Genomic DNA, 20,678 nt, shown 5'->3' on the forward strand with positions numbered 1-20,678 from the left:
CCTCTTACCTGGTTTATTTTTCTCAGGAAAGCATTTGTCCATTAAAATGGAAATATTTTCTCTACATCTGAAAAACAAAATTATTCAAAACTACTGTTTCTATTGAATTTTTAGTCTTGCCCTGTTCTCATAAACTTTCTAAGTACCCAGCTTGGGCCACTGTGAGACACAGGAAACACTACTACACAAATCTTTAGTATGACATATTATGGACATTTTTAGGTGTGCAGTACATTTGAGACCCTGACAAATGACAGATGGGCTACCTGAAATACAGTAAGTTTTTGTTCAACAGCTTTTGATTCTTATAAAAGTAAGCAAGTAGAAGACTGAAGAAAAAGAATTGGTCCATTTTAAACTCTCACATACCAATGCTTAGGAAGCCCGATGATGAATACTTGTTAATGAGACTGAAACTGCTGTGCTGGGACAGCTCCCTTCATATTAAATACCTGACATGAGAAGGTTGTTTGGGGCTGAGGGGAAGATGAAGGAATGTTAACAGTGAGGCTGGGGGACAAAATGAAAAATAATTTAAAAATCCCACAGTATTAGTGCTCTAGGTGGAATGATGCTCAAAGGCATTTAGGATTCCCCTTCAGCTTCCATCTCTGCCACTGATTTCAGCGTATGGCGCTATAGCACTCATACTCCACACTTGTAAAGCAGGACTAATGGTTACCTGCATTCTGCTATGAGTGATTTTTGATGGCAGTATTTTAAAGTGACAATACTGTGGTGGAAAAATAAGCATCTCACACATGCAAAAGAAGACAGCAGAACAGTACAAGTGAAGTGTAATTACAAGTCAAGGATACATGAGACATGATGAAGGGAAATTGGAGGGTACACAAAATAGCCTACTCACCAAACGGGAACATACTTAAAGTACAAAGCATTTCTAGAGTAAGACATTTTCATTTTCAAAAGTGAAAGAAAACAAGTAGTTTTCTCACCTGATTTTTGAGTCTCTGACAGAATTTGGATCTCTCAAATTATCTTCCCACGGTAGATGGCCACTAAGCCAATGAATCATGCAGTAACCCAAGATCTCCAGATCACCACGTCTCGATGGTGCTAAATACACATCCACACATAAAAAAACCAACCATTACATCAGCTAATAAAGCACACACAGTTTAACAACACTAAAAATTTGTAAATATGCTAAGACAATAGAAAGTCAATGTTAAAAATGTAACATTTCTGTATCTGTTACTTATTTCTTTATTTTAGCATAAAAGCTAAGAAAGGAAAAAATATTATTCCTACATCTGGAAGGATAACTTCATTTTCAAGCCCTTTATCAATCTCTTTCTTCTATTCAAAAACATGACATGCTGCACTTATCCCAATTTGGGAAGCTTTTTAAGTAGTCAAATTGTGGAAAAAAATAGAACAAGTTAGCAAAGTGATTGACTTTCTGTTCAAAACAGTTTTTGCTTCCCTTCTTCTATAAAAATGTAATAGTGCTGAAACCCCACCTCCTGAAAAAATATTCTACAATGCTGAATTATTTTATGTGGCCTGAAAACTGAACAGAGGACAGTAAGAGATCAGATCTCTAAGTCTTCACAAGAAAAAACACACCCAAAAATAAACAAGTAAAAAAACCCCAAAACAACCACATGTACCACATGTACATTGACCACAGACTACACTAGAAGTATAACTAGGCAAATCAAGTCATCTTTGCTCATGTTCAGTTTTAAGCATAGATGCAACAGTTCATCCTAAAGTAAATAATCATTTTCAACAACTTTCATTTTTGCAGAATACACCTTTATGCTAATAAAGCAAAATTTAAGAATTAAGAAAATGAAATTAGTGTTCACTATAAATCCTAAACGTTTAATCAGACATAGACCTGTACTTTCCATGTTCAACATTTTCTCACTTCTTACCTTTTGATGTTCAGTGACAACAGGTATAATTAATTAAGTGAAGTTTTGTTAAAAAAATTCTAACTATTGACTTAAAAACAATAATATTTCCACAATGATAACAGAAACTATTTTTCTCCTGAAAACAGGCCCTATTTTTTATCAAGATCTCACAAGCACTATTCCATTTCTACTTAGTAAAAAGCAATATGTTAAACATCTTTATAAATTAAGAAACTCTAGTTAAGAAAGTTACATTAAAAATACAGTAAGTAAAACTTAGTGAATTGGAAAAAAAAAGGCCAGCATAATCCATAGAGAACAAAAGAAAAATAACAAAAACATTTTTATAGATTCAGAAACCTGGTTTGTTTATTTGCTGCATTGAGTTTTTAAAAGTCTTTTGTATTTATAAAAAAAGGATATACAAATGCTTATCGCTGAGAAGAGTTTTTACATCCTTACCCGCACCCTTATGTGCATCGATACTGGTATATTCAATAGTTCCATCATGACACCTTTTTGGATCTTCTTTATACACTTTGTGAACTCCTTCGGGGCAGTATCGGTAGGCAAGTCCATAATCCACCAAGTACACCTAGTAATTTCCACAAAGAATTCCGAGGTTAAAGAACCATAAATACAAAAAATATGCAAATAATAAATGCAACTCCCAATCGTTCTCATAACTTCTTTAAAAATAGTAAAAATGGTGATTGTTCAACTTTAAATGATTCTCAGTGCTGTATTAATCTTACTATCTATGATTTGAAAACAATATGCCAGATAGGTTTTATTATTTTTCATATAGCAGTCTGATGTGGAAGTCATTTCTTGTTGATGCAAAAGCCAAGTAAAGTAAAATAGTCAGTTATTACCAGTAAAATTGTCAGTTATTACCAGTAAAATTAAATTAAAAAAAAAAAACAAGCAAAAAAGGAAAAAATGTCCATAAAGTTGTAAATGCACTTACCGTGCTACCCTCTATAAAGTCAGCTGTCTCCTTTGAACAATACTACACACTACTACTACTCACTAACACCACAGTTACTTTAAGAGAACTGAAATTATTTTACATCTTTCACAAGCTAAAACATTTGTGCAAGAACACATACATAATTCTGAAACTCTAATATGCATTGTTTGAATTGTAAAGAGAGTTAAAAATGCAGAAAAATGAAAGACTTCCATAAATCAAGTGGAACAACACTTTAAAGACCAATTTTTCCAAGTAACAGAACACTTATCTGATGGATTTCTTGAACAAAGGAATGAGGTAACAATGCAGACAGGCAAACATAATTTACCAGTGTGCTATATAATTTTAGGCTTCCACCTGCAAATACCTATTTGTGAGTCAATTTTTTTTTAATCTCAAGAATTTCTCTAGAATATTATTTAGGCCAAATAGTCAATTGATAACTGTCCAGCAAAAAGCATTAAAAAAATCATAGAATATTAACTAGATATAAATGTCAAGCAGAAATAATGTTACCATATACATTCTTATAAATGAGCTTCTGCTAGATTTCACAGGTTCAAAGCACTCGCATGTGTTGTCAAATAGAAGGTTTAAAACATGAGGAATAAAATGCATCAGAAATACCTGATTAGGGTTCTTGTAACTCAGAAGGAGGTTTGCGGCCTTGATGTCTCCATGCACATATTCATGCTCATGGATGTATTCCAGAATATCGAGCTAACAAAACAAAAGTCATGTAAATGCAGTACCCAGGTCTGCCCAGCAGAGGACCTGGACTCAGCACAAAAGTGGGACTGAACTGAGACTTGCACAGGGAAGACAGACTGTGAAAACATAATGTATTTCTTAAACTTACTATTCTCAGGCCTAATTGTAGTACAGTTTTACGGGAAAATTGCTTTGGATTCTCTTCATACATCTTCTGAAGATCTCTGCCAAATCGGTCTATTATCATAAATCGATAACTAAATTCAAGGGCAGAAAAAAAAAAAAGACCAAACAGCAAAGTTACTGAATAGCACTTAGCAAAGTATTTTATCTGTGTGTTAACTGTACAAATTACTGATTCTCTCAAAAGTAATTGTGGGAAATACTTGACTATTTTTTTAATGCTGAACATCAATTCTTACCTTTTTTTACATCAGCTAGTCAAAAGCTTGTCCATCAAGAGAACTGCTCTTTATTCTAGTTATGCAACACAGTAACAAGTACTCACAGAAGAAAACATCCTATTGTAACTCACTATAGGCAAAACCAAGCATCAATTACTTACAAAAATACATTCCTTACTTTATAAATTACTTAAGTGATTCAACATGGTTACTTAAAATGTTCGTTTACTGAAATCTATTGCAAACTTTTTAACCTACTATTAACCATAAAGACCTGCAGCTGCCAATGGTGTTCTGACATTCACTGCCATAGCCAAACTGGTGTAAGAACTGTAACAATTCATAGTGGCTATATTAAAGAAATTCATGCATTAAACACTGAATGCAAAGGCACATTTATTTGCGGGATAAAAACAAAAAATTGCTGTATTCACTTTTGCCTCTCAAAATTAATGTTGGTTTTACATTAATTAGTTTTACAGTTGAGGACATACTGAAACACTGATATTTCTGATATACTAAGGCATACATACTGACTGCCCTATGCAGTGATCCATACAGAGAAGCCTGACCTACTCTAAACTGCCAGAGAAGTACTAAAACTCCTTTGCAGCACAGATGTTTAGAGAAAACCCACTAGGAAACAAGTGCTATTACATAAACAGGCATTAACATTAAAAACCAAGTAACAAAAACCCTTCATGACAGGGAACAATACTAAAAACTATCCCTAGAGTTAAAATAAATTTAACATGAAACTAGCAATTATTCTAGCTCACAGATTAAGAAAAAAAAAAAAACCAAAACCAAACCTATCCCTAGAGAAAATAAAATAGATTTGAGGGAGCACTAAGTCCTTAATATTTGTGAGTGAAAATACTTTAAGTGCACACAAGAAAAACTTTAAAGGTAGTCATATTATTCAAGGACTTGCACATTAGAAGTTGACTTTGTTTTAATTAAAATATAAAAAGCTTCTAGACCACATATACATATAAAGCATCACTGTAGTACAACAACGCTTGTGACAAATGAAAACTAAATTAGAAAGAATATAATAGACATAAATAGGAGTAAAAAACAGAATACAGATAAAATGTATCTATTCATATAATCCTTAAACGCACCCTGCCATGAACATGAAACTTTGTAGCAAAAGAGAACAGGAAGGTACATGGGAAATACACCTTACAAAGTAAATTAGGTTAAAAGGGATAGTGGTTGTGAATGAAATAAATTCCAATATATGCCAACAAAAGATATATTCACCTGTTTCCATTTTTTGCATGCAAGCCAGAACCCCAATATCTTGGTACACCTAAATATTTCAGTTTATGGGACTTAGTCCACTTCCGAACTGAAAACACAAATAAAGTAAAAAGTTCATGAATTTGCATCAGTAGACCTACATAAAAAGGGAGTAGTCACATTGCTTACAGTTTCTGCATACCTGTGAGCTGCTTCTTTCATGGAAACATGTACGCAAAGTATACTGGAAAGCTAACAACATATTTATTCATTGTAGGGACAGAGATGTAACTCAAGTTTCTATTTCCATCAACAGAACTATATAGAACTTCTTAGCAAAAATCTCTAATTTACTTTATGTCTGAATTAGATGTCAATAATTTAAAAATAATTTTGAAAATTACCTAAAGAGATTCCCTTAAAGTTTGACCTTACTCCTATGGGTTCTATTTTCCTAAATGCTTGTAGTTCATTAAAAACATTTTAATAGACTGCTTACTTTCATCTGGCTTAGCAGCTCGCATGTAGAACCTTAACTCAGTAAAAAGAGGTCCATTCTCGCTGGGTTCCTTTAAGACAATTTAAAATTGGTTAAAAACTGCTGTGTTAGTGTCTAATAATTATTAAAAGCTTACAAAACATAACATTCACTCTATAAAAACATATTCTTCCTCAAATGCTCTACCCAGTGCTGATAAACTCAACTGAATCTCCTTTTTATAAAAGAAGTTTAGCTCTAAAAAGTTATTTTTATTATAAATTGCTTAACAGTAAGGGTATCAAAGAATACTGTCTCATAATGAAAGACTAAAGAATAACAAATTGACTGAAATGTATAGAAATATTACCAATAATTGGCAAAGTTTACCAGAGAACATTAAACAACACTCATTATCTCAGATTTTCCAGATTAAAGCTGGATTGCATCAATTGCAGTAGCCATCAGTGATCTTAAAATAACACCTGTAATGACTTGATGAAAAAAATATTAACAAAAGTTAAATTCTTGCTGAACATAAGGTGTTTTGTTCCTTTCACATGTTAGATGACAGAGATAAAAATTACAGAGGATTTCAAAATTTGTCTTAAACTAAATTATAAGAACTATACTTATTTTGTCTTCAGAGCCTATCTTGCATTTAACAGAACATAAGGTATTTCAGTTCCATTTTCAAGGGACAAATCTATGGGAACCATGTAACAAGTAAAGTTCAAGGGAGAAATTTGTATGAGAACACCAAAGTGCAAAAATAGCAAATGGGCAAGTACTTTGACACTACATTTCCAGAACTTGGTACAGAAAAAAACAGTGATTTCAACTCTTGTAATTTTTGAGTAATTGATTTTGAGATGAGCTTAAGCAATATATTTTAGTCTAGTTACTCACATATGTTCACATTCATTCTATCTCAGTGAAAATACCTGTTTTGGAACATCCTACACTTAAGAAATAACAACACATAAGCAGTTACTGGCAAAGAAACCCAGAAATAATACAATCACACAATATTAAGAGAAGTTCTAAGATACACGTCAATTTTAAACAGTTTTAATTTTAACTTCTAACTTTTAAATGCAGATGCAATGATCCAGAAAATTGCTAAGGGGCAGACTATACCACTCAGTTAATAGAGGTTTACTGCTGTCTGACATTAAGGTAGCAATGTAAAGAGATCAAACACGCCAATGACTATGGGCTGCAGCACACACTGATGTCTGGGAGCAGGGCAGAGTCAGGCAGACAGGTCAGAATGAGAGCAGAGATCAGCCTGGGCACCACTCCCAGGCCTGGACCCTCGATTACAAACCTACCACCCATCTCCACCTCACTGTCTCCAGCAGCACTACCTTGATAAACAATGGAGCCGAGACAACAGTTTTCTGGCCCCCTCTTTGTGGAACCAACAGTCAGACTTCAGCCAGAAACAAGAAAAAATAACAAAACCAAAACCAGCTTGACTAACTGATCAACACACATACAGATTTTTATTTATACACAATGGACAACAAAATAGCAATACAGAGATTACATAAGTAGACCAGAAGCGATAAATAGCTAAATTCCTACACTGCAGTTATCTCAAGCAGATGTTATTTGACCCATTCACTTGTTTCTGTGTAGCATAATCCATTAATACTCTATTTTAATTAGAATACAAATTATCTTATATATAATTTTTATTCAGATTACACAGGCATGAATGTTATTTTGTCACTAAAATAGAGTGAAAAACTGTAGGTGTTAAAAATTTTTACAATATTTATCTATAAATAAATTATGCCACAAAAAATTATGTCGCAGTGCTGAAAAAGAGATATATCTTTCTCTAGTCAGAGCAAATGCTGAAAATCTGCTACCTTTTCATACTTGAGGGAATGGATAAATGATTTAACCACAAAATAGTTCTTCAGGTTGACTGCGAAGGTGTTTTCCCACAATACCATTAATTCTACATACAGACAAATAAATGCATAAGCTATGCTAAAAAAGCTCACACAATTATGTCCATTATTTGCTACACTAGTTCCCAAACTTCTACAGCTTTATGCCCAGGATCATTCTAAACATATGACTTACACAACTGAAATTAATGCCTTATTCAAAGAGATATTGTAATGAAAGCAATTATGGAGTACATGTCGACACCCAACAAATTTCAAGTAGTACTTTAAGAATTCTGATCTTTTTCAGTCAGAAATTTAATGAAGTGTAATTAAACTCTGCATCCACTCCTGAACAATGACATCTGAAAGGTCCACATGTTAAAAAGCATTTCTTTTTTTAATAAAAGCTGTGATTCATTTCATACTGTTGAGACATCAATACTATGAGGATATGTCAAAGACTAAGCCAATTTCCATCCTGCTTTAATAGCTTAATTTGAAGAACATTACTATAGAAGCACATATTTTGTTAAACACTAATAATTGTTCAAAGCTGTTAACCACTTTGCTTAGCTGATGGATCAACTAGCAACCACCCAGGCATCAGAAAATGGGCTCTTATCTGTAGTTGTGTTATACTAGACTGTAGAGACATAATATGTTATGGGTCATTTGTGAGGCTAGCACAAAGACTGGGCCTACTCTTTATTGCCATAAAGACAAAATTATAAAAGATAAATTAGAAGTGAGTAGCCATCTGGGATATTAGCAACAGAAGTATTTACAAAATGCTGTGGCAAAGTGAATCTAGCATAAAGGCAACCCAAAAGTTGGGGCAACTCCTATATTCAGAGCCTAAAGTGGAGAAGAGAAGCAGATGGACAGGTTTCAAACTCAGGGAAAGAAGGGAATAGCAATTACTCACAGCATAAATTAATGCATATCTGATGATTTTCCAAGCAAGTGAAACCAGATTCTTCCATCAAGGTTAAATGGCACTCTGCTTCCTGATCAGTCCAAACTCAGCAGGAGCCAGCAATTAGAAGCCACTGCCTCTTACAGGCAAGCCACTGCTGATGGTCTCACTGTCTGTCATCTGCCTCTGAAACAGGCCACAGTTCCTGCATGATGGACACCCCCGCCCTCAACAGCACAGGCTGAACATACTGAAGCTGCCAGCTGCAGCCTGGGGTTCCTGGTCTGTACAGAATTCCTGCCCACAACACCTAAGGCAGCAGCAGCAGGCTGATGTTCAAAGTGTGGCAGTCTGACATTTGCGTGGTAAGCATGGTGCTTTCTTCAGCAAGGGACAACATTTCGGAAACAGGGTCATCACAAACTGCACCTTGGGGTGTCTGAACAGTATCAAAACCAGTACTCTAGAATTTCCCTTTAGTCAGCAGAGGTAAATATCAAGATTAAAGGCACATATTAACTAAAATGTATTTTATTCTAATTTAACCTGATCTTTTAGTTTCAGGAACAAATGTTAAAAGTATTAACGTATTTAAAATGTGGCCAGCTACTGCAGCAAAGCATTTCAGTATCATCATATAGTTTAATAAATAAAATGTTAGAACAGTGCAGTTCTGAACTGTGCTGAAAAACTAATATTTTACACTGTGAAGTTGTCTTGTACAGGTTTCTGGTATTTGTTTTTGTCACAGGAACAGAAGCACCACCAAGATAATCAAGGGTCTGGATCTACTATGGCTATTCCCATATTCCCTGGTTTTTTTAATAAGACTTTACCAGGAATCATATATGATAGTAGGATCTATACCAAATACTCTGGAAAAATATAAGAAAAATACTTTTTACCTTAGGAAGAGAAATAGTTAAACCAAATGAAATAACTCTTTTTTTAAGACTAAAAACATAAGAAAATTTCAAGCTATAAAAAGAATCCGCTGATTTGCTACAGAGGGATAAAAATGAGCTATCAACAATTTTTTTTTTTCTCTAATCATAAGGTTAAAAAAATTATGTGTCAATGCTATTTTAATTCAATAGAAATTAGAACAGGTATGTGGTTTATGATAAAACATTTACAGGACTTTGTATCTGTGGAGACCTTGGGAATCAAGGTTTTGCTTTTTCTATTCCCAAGCCATCTGTCAGTTTACCAACATCCAGTGGTGAGCAACAGTTCACACAGACTCACTGTTGAATCACAGAAATTCTCCAAAAGCTAGACAGATTTCATTCCTTTGGTGATATCTGGGCTGTTTATAGGAAGCAAATGAAACAGAATATGATCCATTTAATGAATCTTTCTCAACTACACTGATGTTCCACTATGATGTTCCTCATACATAGGAGTCCCAATTCTCACCTGCATTCCTCTTTATCACCACACTTTTATTTTAAACAGCAATTGCATTATTTTCAGAAGATGTTTTAAATTACACATGCTATTCTAGAACAAATATTTTCAGGTTGTGAAGATTCAAATGCTCTCTTACCACTTTTGCAACATAAGGGGCATCACTGTCAACCGACTTTGAAGAATTAACATCAGCTGTTAAAAAAGAAGCTTTTATTAGTAGGAGGAGAGCAAACTGTCACAAAGCACACACTTATTTGCTATGCAGAATGGACAAACACATGACAAAGTAATTAAGTACTGATATGAACCTTACTTACAGACCAGTACCATAGCATTGGTAAAAGAACTACTCTATATGACAAGGCTACTGTATATGGGTATGGTCTTGCATTCTACCTTCTGCTTGAGGAGAATAGGCAGTTTACTAAATAAAGGAATTATTTTTTACTATCCAGTAACTTTTCCCTAGTCAATATTATTTCTTTTGTTTTCTGGGACTCTGATAAACATAACACATCTGTGGACATAAAGATGAAAAATAAATTCTCTCTACTGAGTTGCCATGTCACGTATCCAGAAATGACTTTCTGTTGGTAATAAGCTGTTGATATTTGTGACAGAAGATACAGGTATGAAGGACATCGAGTTAGGCAAGCACAAAGTACAAGAACAGTCAGGGTCACAGCCTTGTGCAAATGATGGGGAAGCAGAGAGCACGCTTTGGCTTCCACAAAGCAGGCATTTGTAACATGAAGAACTACACAATTTGAATGAGTTGGAACTCCAGTAAATTTAGTAGCTCATTGAGCAAGGCTGAGTAAGTAATTGAAAGCTTCTCTGGCAAGAAGCCACACACTGGTCCCGTTTTTCTTCTTAACCCACTTATGCTGCAGTCTGTTCATTTTAAAAGCAGGACAGATTTTTTGTTGTTGTTTTCCAACTCGGTATGAATTCAGTGCAACTTTTTCACCAAGATGAGGAAGACCATATTATAGCAATCACATTAACTTTCATCTGTTCAAAAATGTTTGGAAAATGACTGGGGCAATCAAGTAGATAGTCTCAAGACCTCTCTTATCTGTGCATCTGTTCAAGAGATACTAAGTAGGGAACACTATTCACTTTAAGAAATTTCCCTTGTATTCAGTAACAGCATCACAAAACAAGAATTGTACTGACGGTTTAAATCATTAAGTCCAAAATTTTGATTTGTTTTGAACATTAGTTACATTAAAAAAAAGTATACGACCTGTCAGAAGTTCACAAGGCAATGAAAAAAATCAAAGCAACCCCGAAGTCAAAACCAGCCCAAATACTGGCTGATCAGGACACTCATGCAAAAATCCAATATTTCAGCCAGACCAAAAATCAAATTTAAATAAATACTGAACTACCTTTTCCATGGCTAAAAAGTAATAAAGATTTTGGTTTAAAAAAAGAAGGAACTACCACTGGAAAATCATACAACTAGTGTTTAAAATCACTTTTTGTTTAGTCCTGTCATCTTCTTCCAATGCCATGATCCAAGCTAAGGTTCTAGCAAAGATCACGTGAAGACACTTTGTATTTCTAATTTAGAGTCAAGGTTTCATTGTTTTGAATAAGGATAAACATCTCACTCTCCATTTTAAAGCATTATCAAAGATAACTACACTTACCAAGGTATAGGCGTCCAAAGCCTCCCTGCCCTATAAGGTCACCTAATTTCCATTCTTTTCTTGATATATCTGCTAGAACCTCCCCCGGAGCAAACACTTCAGCAAGTTTCCTTTTTGCAGGGACTCTTTTTCCAGCAGTCTTCTTATTATTTGGCATTTTCCCTGTAGAGAGAGAGAAGGGAAGGAAAAATTAAAAAAACCCCACAGGTTACATGCTGATCCTATTTTGTTTTATGTAGAAATCTGTTAGAAGCATGAAAAAGTATGGGTTGTTTAAGTTATAATGTGTTACTACAAAGATACCTTAAAAGAAATGCAGTAAGCAGTTTCATTGGCATGAATTCTAAGTGAAAAAAACCCACATTTTTCCAGGCATCACAAAAAAATTTGACAGCGAAAATCTTCACAAGAGAAACCTATTAGAAGACCTTTTGTAATACATGCTAAAAAAATATCAGAATCTAGCATATTCAATCAATCACAACCAATCACAGGTGGCAAAAACTTGGAAAAAAAGTAAACTAATGAAATAAATCTCAGTTTTCCTGGAGTTAAACTTGCATATTGAAAAATTCCAAGTCTTCAGTAATAATATAAGGAATTCCTCTTAGCTGTAAAAAATACACCAAAAAAAATTTTAAAAAGCTATCCAAACAGTTAATTATTTTTTTCTCCTATATAACTGCAAGCAACAAGAATCAAAGTCTGCAGCATCGAGTGGGTCATCAAAAAACTAGTACATAACTACCTATTTTGAGATCTTAAGAATAAAAGTATAACTGTTGCCTTCCCCCAACCTCAGGTGTCAGACAAGCAGTATTTCCAGAAATAACCTAACAGCCTACTGGAACATGCATCTTTCTGCAGAACAGAATCATAGAATCTTGGAACAGTTTGAATTGCAGGGAAACTTTTAAATGTCATCTAGTCCTTCTGCAGTGAGCAGGGACATCTTCAACCAGATCAAGTTGTTCAGAGCCCTATCCAATCCGAACTTGAATGTTTTCATGCGTCCACCACCCCTCTGGGCAAGCTGTTCCACTGTTTCACCAGCCTCATTGCAAAAATTTCTCTCTCCTATCAAATCTAAAACTACCCTTTTTCAGTTGAAAACCATTACCCCTTGTCGTGTCACAACAGGCCCTGCTAAAAAGTTTGTTCCCATCTTCTTATAGGCCCCCTTCAAGTACTAAAAGGCTGCAACAAGGTCTTCCCAGAGCCTTCTCTTTCCTAGGCTTAATAATCCCAACTCTCTCAGCCTATCCTAATAGAAGTACTCAATCCCTCTAATCATCTTTGTGGGTGTCCTCTGGACTCGCTCCAATAGGTGCATGTCCTTCCTGTGCTGGGGACCCTAGACCTGGATGCAGCACTCCAGGTGGGGTCTCACCAAAACAGAGCAGAAGGGCAGAATTCCCTCCCTGGACCTGCAGGCCGTGCTGCTTTAGATACAGCACAGGATACAACTGGCTTTCTGAGCTACTTGACTGCTCATGTCCAGCTTTTCATCCACCATCACCCCAAAGTCCTTCTGAGCAGAAGGCCTTATTTTGAGCAAATAAATGTTGTGAGTTTTTAGCAGTTAGATTTTGCTGCAGTAAAAGAACTTACTGAATATGTAGCCATGACATGGCAAAGAGTGCGCTGGGTGTCTTTACATGAATTGTTTTATAAAGAAGTGATCTTTCCCTCTACCTTATGCAGATAAAAGTCATGTAGAGTCACAGTTATTTTCTAAAAGATACCATTCTGACTGGTGGGATTTTATGATTTTGCTGGAAGCAGAAAGGAATATTAATACACAACTGAGGAAGTTTTTGGATAGCAAAATACCTATTTCCTATTAGTCTATCTCCTCAATACAATAACCTTAATATCAGTTATTTAACATCAGTTTTCCTCTTTCAGTTCTAATGTCCCTTTAGGACTTATTTTAATTTCCCAAAAAGAAAACTGCATAACTATAACAGCTGTTCCAAAAGCACTCCCCCTCCTACAAGACTCTTCTGACTGGGTAGTATCTTCAGGAAATTTTCTTCCTCAAATAATGTCTGTTATCCAACTAACATCTGAAGAGGGCAGCCCATAAACATTTCTCTACTTATTAAATGCAAGAATAACTGCCAAGTTTCCTGGAAATGTTATTCCGTCCCCTAATACTCAAGTCTGCAACTGTGATTGACCAAAACCCTAAGGGTGAAGTGTGACAGAATAAAGCCCAACAGTGGATAAAATACTACGTGGAGATGGAAAATGGTGATATGCCCAAGGAGCTCTGGCAATAATGCACTTGAGCTCAACACAAAGGGGGCTGATGGGTGGTCTTTGTTTTAGGAAAACAGTTGAGTGGAGCTTAAAATTGTTAAGTGGATCAAATGGAGGTGTAAATGTCTCCCAGAGTTAGCCTGGCCAGTGTGGGGGGAGTAAATAGGAGGCTCGGTCCAATATAAGCATGCAAAAACTAAATAACTAGCAAAAGAACTTCGAAGAGAACAATGGGCTTGAGCTGGTTGCAATCCACATATTCCTTCCCTGGAATGTCCGGCTGGGGACATCGGAATCATGAGAGTGAACATATTATAGAGATCAGTATTGAGAATCACATCAGTATTATGACTGAACTGTGTATTGCCATTGCTGTAATTTGTCAAGTGTAACTTAAAATTGTATTGTTTTTAGTATATTCTGTATTAGTCTCCTAAATCGGAAATCCCGTATTGCACCAACTATCTTCAAATAAGTAAATTTGATATTAAATATTGCATCCTTCATACATGGAAGATCTAAAAGAATCTGGTCAGACAGTAGTGGACTCCGGCAGAAAGCAGTCTGCAGACACCAGTCATTCAATACAGAAACAAATTCAGAAAAGGTGCATCATTCTATGCTGAAGTTCTGTTTTTTCAGAGTCCTTATTAATCTGGGAAGTATCTTTGTGTCATAGAACCACATCTGAATACCTACTCTGGTTAAAGAGTAACTTCAACAAAACAAAATTAAATAACTCACATCACAGGAAGAGACTGGTATTTATCAGTACCTACATTGCACAAGCTTCCTCATTATCACAAAATAAGATGTTTAAATTCTGCATTACCTTCCATATTTCCACTTCTGCACAGTAACATTCTTCCCCACAATCAAGACACATTTTACACTTACATTTTAAGACTAACTTTACCCCACAGCTTTATCCACAATCTTCAAGAAACTCCTCTGTACATTCCTTCATCTTTTTTTTTATCTTCAAGCTGATACATACTTTACTGTCTTAGAGGAAGATCCTTTCTCCAGATTTTCTACAGAGAAAAATGAGACTTTCAAGCACAAAGTGCAATTCCAACCAGCTCAGATAAGACCATACCAATGAGAAAACCATGGTGTCAAAGTGCAAGAAGGAACAGAGTGGCAGAAATGCTACACGTTGATATCACTTATAAAAGCAGGCCAAAAAGATCACTGCAGACCTTTAACCAGCTTCTCAGGACACCCACATCAGGAAATGGATTAAAATAAAGGACTGGAATCATTAGAAATGGTAACGGAATAATAAACCAGAAGTCTGGAGCCCCAAGGCTGACTCAGACAAGGAGAAAAAGTGCAAAAATCAGTAGTGTTGCCTAATGACTCACATGTGGACAAGATCACACTCACTGTCATCTAAAGGATACCAAAACGTATCCAAAATGAGCATACTGTCCTCAAGCTAAGAGGCAATTTATTGCCAATATCTCGTCAATATAAGAGACATGAAGAGGGCTTGAAGGACTGCACCCCTTGACCTCTGAGTTACTACAAATAATTCTGTCTAGACTTGGACAGGTGCACTTAGGTGCTTGAATGCTGGACAGATTGCTGCCCACAAAAGAAGATTTCATGGCCTCTTTTACAATAAGGCTGGCAGGCCCCTGAAACAAACCTACTGATATGCTTCACATCTCTGACAGTCACAGCGAGATTCTTGATAGCAGCCTCACTTAAAGGGGAATTAAGTTTACTTAAAATAGCTCCTCAAGGGTATCAAAGGAAGAGCTGGTACTTCCCTCTTCCCTTATTTTGTTCAACATGGTCAATAATTGTATGCCCGAAGATATTTATTTTTTTAAAAAATTCATTAATGGCAACTTCCCTTTATCCATAAATGCAAAAATTCAAAATGGACATAAGTTTGAACGTCCCCAGCTGGGAACCCTGCCCTTAACAAATACACTAGATACACAGACATGGTTTCTTGGCTGTCTATATTCACATCCATCTGTTAGGATGGCACTGTGCCTACTTACAAGTTGGTCAAGCTATCAGTAGGCCATAGGTGCCAAACAGTGATCGCTTGCAATGGGCAGCATGCACAATACTGAGGACTCTTTTGCAAAAAAAGCTGTTATCCAAGGAAACATTTTAGCAATGGCTGCACATGCTTTCACATTTCTTTGGATAAATGCATTCATGTATCCTCTACTGCTTGAAACCAAAGACACCTGGAAACTGCAAAAATTTGCTATGTGAAAATACAGAGCTAGGAAAAAAAATATAAAAATCACAAAAAAAAGATAATGACATTTTAATGCAAATTCTATCATTCTATGTGCTTTTCAACTCACAATACAGCAAACATGGGGGGTTTGTCAGGAAACTTATGAACCAACAAACATTACACAGAGCTGCCTACCACAGATTGCACAACTGGAATAAAGTTATCTACTTCTCCCTAAAATCACCTTTAAAAATTCACCACCGCCACTCCTCCAAGAAAAGAAAAAAACATCTTAAACTTTTCCACATCTCAATTACTTCTTCCCATCAATAAACAGAAATATCTTCTATCCCACAGGTATTGTGAAGCTTGATTCATTAGTGCCTGCAATCATGGTAAAGTCCTTGGAAACAGTGCCATGGATGTCAAGTACTGTGCTATCATTCAAGTATCAGACCTGCCCCTACTTAGCTAAGGTGCCCGACAAGAACAATTTTCAAGGTATGTGATTGTAAACAGCAGCATTTTATGTGGCTACAATGTGCTCAAAACAAAGATTTTGCTACTAAGAAGTGTGAATAACAGAAGTCTATTTGTGTAAACTCTCTCCAAAAGCCTCTTACTACTACAAAGGTTCTTATTCTTCTCCCTAATAAAACATCTTGGAAGAAACAGAATACACTGTACTTGAGATAGCACTATTGATACAAAATTGTCTGCATATCAGTGGTGTTATCTTTACAAATGCTGTCTGCAATGGCTGCTACTTGAGAGATACTTGAACTCTTTGAATAAATATGAATAGCCACTTCTCAATTCTTGCTGGCATCCATTATCAATAAATCTCTGAAATGAATGTAAAACAAATTTATTTTGAAATAAGTGTTTCTGCTGTGTGTCAAGTCAGACTGGTTTCTTCCTCCTCCTCTTTTATTCTCTGGAAATTGTCATTTTTACAGTTGTTTATCTTAGTAGAACCTATTTTCATTCTCAGCCCAGAGAAGGCATGCTGGGGACTTGTGCTCCTCTTCAAGAGTAGGTAGTCCCACAGCAAGGCCTTGAAATCTATCTGTCATTAACACTGTTCATCAGTTACAGCAAGAAATTTAAGTCTGCTTCGAAAAAAAAAAATAAATTAAGACAAGGAGAAAACAAAACCAAATGTTTGCTCAAGGAGTGGGAAAGAAAGAACACAACAGTTTAAGGCTTCTGAATACTGTAGAACTGTTTCACAGGAGGGACCACACAAAACAATAACTGAAGTGTCAGTGGCTTGTCACACCGAGTGAGGTAGACAGTGAAAAAAGACTTTCTTGCATAAATCAGGCATTCTGTGACTGGTCTACCACTGTGTTTCTCCTTTGAAAACCTCTATAATCTAATTTCCTTATGATTAAGACATCTGACAATTAATGGCACTTAGGGAAGAAGAGGCATTAGGGTTCTATGCCCAAGAAATAAAAAAAAATGTCTCTTTAGACAAAATGAATAAATGCAACTGGTGGACCACTATTACTGAGAAGCATTTCATCACAACAGCAGCACACTGGACCAAATAAACACCTTTTTTCCTTTCTTTTTCTAAACAAACCAAGATGGCTTAGAATTCTAGAATGCAGCTTGTTCAGAGGTAGGAAATAGTAATTTACAAGAGGAATTACTGTGATACTAGTTTTAAATTGCCTTCTTCTGAACACTATTTAAGGTTGTTCTCAAAATCCTGAACATTACTCAGTTATTGCAATAAAAACCACTGAGCCTTGTAAGGTATCAACTCATCTGTCACTTCAAATCACCTCACCACCAAACCAACTGCAAATACCTAATACATGTGAGTGAGACACTTAAAGGCTTTTTGATCATTTGGCCCACTGTATAAAGATCAATAGCTCTGAAATTCATTAGGAATCTTACCTCACTTAGGGATTATCCTCAAGAATTAAGTGGACATCTTATTCCTACAGAGGAAGGCACATACCTTTTGACACAGTAATAGTTACAGGAAGCTTCAAAACAGCTTTAGTATTTTTGTTAGAGATAAAAAGGGCCCATGGATTCCCTATGAATTAACAAAAGCTTTTATTTTTATTTTATTAGTTCTTGAGCACAAATCGAGAAACAAAGAGAACAACGGGGTTCACCCTGCCTGTGACTGCTTCAATCTTAAACAAGGAAGGCAAATGGCCAGAAAATAGGAACCGAAGAGAAACCACGACCACCAACAGACAGAAACCAGTTTAGCCCAATTCTTACACAACAGGCCTGTCCTGATCCTAAAATCGCAGATTTTTGTTATTTGTAGGCCTGCATTTAAAAAAATAAATAAACAATTTATGTTCAAAGCACAACTCAGGAACGCCTCCCAGCCAAGGTGATGCCTCACCGGGATGATTCTGAAGGTGACGAACCTTCAAGAATCACTGAGCACACCTCGTGCTCAGCCTTCCCCACCTCGCCTTAGGGCTAAAAAAACAAACAAACAGGAAGGAAAGCAACTTAGACCGGTGCGACCGCAGGCAGGTTTAGAGCCCATAACCCGGGCAGGGGAAGGGGGGGCAGGAGACCCTAAGGGTGAAACCGAGGGAGCTCTGCCCCACCTGCCCCCCTTCTCTCCCTCCCTGCCGGCCCACGGAGATCCTCCGGCGCCACGGGCTGGGGAGGGAAAGGAAGGCGCCTTCCCTACCCCAGGAGGCAGACGAGGAGGAGGAACAGGGCGCGGCCCCGGCGGCACCACCGGCCTCCTCAGCCAGGGACGCGGGAAGACCCGCCAGCAGGGCGGGGGACGCTCGGCAAGGCAAAGGGGAAACGAAATAGCGCCCTAAAACTCGCCTCTTAAAAAAAAAAAAAAAAAAAAAAAACAACCTACACCGCAGAAGCAGCCGCCGGTCCCAAGTATCTCCCGCGCGCCGAGCCCGGGGCCGCTCCCGCTCAGAAATTCCCGCATTGCCCGCGGTCCCGCCGGCCCGCCCGGCCCACCGCCACCTCCCAGCATCGACCGCCACCATTGGTCCGCCCCGGGCGGCCGCCAGCCCTCGCCCCGCCCTGGACGCGATACCTGCTGGGAAGTGTAGTCCGAAACGGCCCCTTCCATGGCCGCCGGAAGAGATCGTGGACTACACTTCCCAGCAGGAACAGCGCCCGCGATGGGCCAAGGGCTGAGGTCTTTTAGAATCGGAATTGTTTGGGTTGGAAAAGTCTAACCGTCGACCCAGAACCGCTACAATGTTCACCACTGAACCATGTCCCCAACTGCCACATCCACACATTCGCTGAACACTCCCAGGGATGATGACTCGGTCACTGCCCTGCCCAGCTTGTTCCAGTGCCTCACAACCGTCTCAGTGGAAATTTTTTGAAAGTTATAAGGAAACACGGTGTTTTAATTCACAATGATTTTAAGAAGGACTTTGATACCACAGAATCACAGAATCAATTGGCTTGGAAAAGATCTCAGATCATCAAGTCTAAGCTATGACTGAACACCACATCAACTAAAACTTAGCACTGAGTGTCATGTCCAGTCTTTCCTTAAACACCTTCAGTAACGATGACTCCACCACCTTGGAGTGATGACTCCACTCCAAGGCGGTGGAGTCACTTACTGTGTGGCAATAACCCCTGTTCAGGAGACAGGTCAAAACACAGGCCACTGGGTTTCCAAGGACCAAAGTCATGAAGTGATTCTTCATCTCGTGTGACTGATGCCCTGGCCAAACCCAACCCCTCCAGCCACCCCAGTCCCAGTCAAATCATAGAATTTTGCTTCTCGGAGCAGGTCTGACCTATTTATCACCTGGTATCACTACACAGAATCATAGAATCACTCAGGTTGGAAAAGACCTTTAAAGTCATCTAGTTCCAACATTAAACGCTGCCAAGTTCACCACTAAACCATGTCCCTAAGTGCCACATCTACACCTCCTTCTTTTATTGTCAGGTACAAATGTCTTCACACCCATACTTGCTTCTGCCAAGCTGTGAAGTGGGAGACAGGCATAGAAGATTAAAGGCATGCCAAAACAGGGAATTTAGCGGATGAGGCAGAAAAATGAAAGGACAGTGGTTTTGTTTTGTTAATTTGCTGGGTGTTTTAAATCTTTAAAATGGTATCATGTTTTCATAGCCACCATCTTCACATGCTGCAATTTTAGAAGTACTAAATAGCTTAAAACAAAGAACTATAATTCCATAGTATGTTCATCATGACAGTACTTATATAGATTTCCTTTAAAAACCTCATCTAAATTAAGAATAATAGAAATGTATTTAGAAATACCAGGTAGTCCTGCAGATGTTCAAGAATTGAACTGTTCTGAATGTTCTAGGGTATTATTGCTCATAGGAAAGACCAAAAATGTGTTTGAAAGAAGTGAACACTCACATGTGGTAGCGTTTCAGTTGAAGCACCATTCTCTTTAGTATTGAATTATTTGGATCATGAAACCATTCTAAGATTCATATAGGGAAAATAAAATGAGAAATTTACTAAATATTACATTTCTATACATAAATCACATTTAAATTTAATAGAATGTAGGCTTCAAGTTCCAAAACAAAATTTGTAGAACATCAGTGAAAAGCTGAGCTTCAGGATGTCATTCTGCAAA

General features: G+C 37.1%; 1 protein-coding gene across 3 annotated transcripts in view; it reads right to left on the reverse strand.

Moving 5' to 3' along the window:
- The window catches only part of VRK1 (VRK serine/threonine kinase 1), a 37,795-nt gene extending 18,618 nt beyond the window's left edge, over positions 1-19,177 (reverse strand). For 2 of the 3 annotated variants that reach the window (XR_007907569.1, XM_051806443.1), the window contains exons 1-10: positions 18,934-19,177; positions 11,598-11,759; positions 10,076-10,131; positions 5,725-5,794; positions 5,247-5,334; positions 3,722-3,830; positions 3,490-3,582; positions 2,349-2,481; positions 957-1,077; positions 9-67 (exon numbers count right to left, since the gene is read on the reverse strand). Coding sequence is in view for 2 of the 3 variants with exons in the window: in XM_051806443.1 (XP_051662403.1) it covers positions 9-67; positions 957-1,077; positions 2,349-2,481; positions 3,490-3,582; positions 3,722-3,830; positions 5,247-5,334; positions 5,725-5,794; positions 10,076-10,131; positions 11,598-11,759; positions 18,934-19,162 (1,120 nt within the window). In the remaining variant the exon portion in view is untranslated. The remainder of the gene's footprint in view (positions 1-8; positions 68-956; positions 1,078-2,348; positions 2,482-3,489; positions 3,583-3,721; positions 3,831-5,246; positions 5,335-5,724; positions 5,795-10,075; positions 10,132-11,597; positions 11,760-18,933) is intronic. The other variant, XM_051806444.1, reaches the window with a different exon arrangement.
- Positions 19,178-20,678: the final 1,501 nt, after the last annotated feature.

Source organism: Manacus candei, unplaced genomic scaffold (assembly GCF_025592945.1).
Source record: "Manacus candei isolate 608988 ecotype Guabito, Panama unplaced genomic scaffold, ASM2559294v1 h1tg000067l, whole genome shotgun sequence".
NCBI classification, from domain to species: domain Eukaryota; kingdom Metazoa; phylum Chordata; class Aves; order Passeriformes; family Pipridae; genus Manacus; species Manacus candei.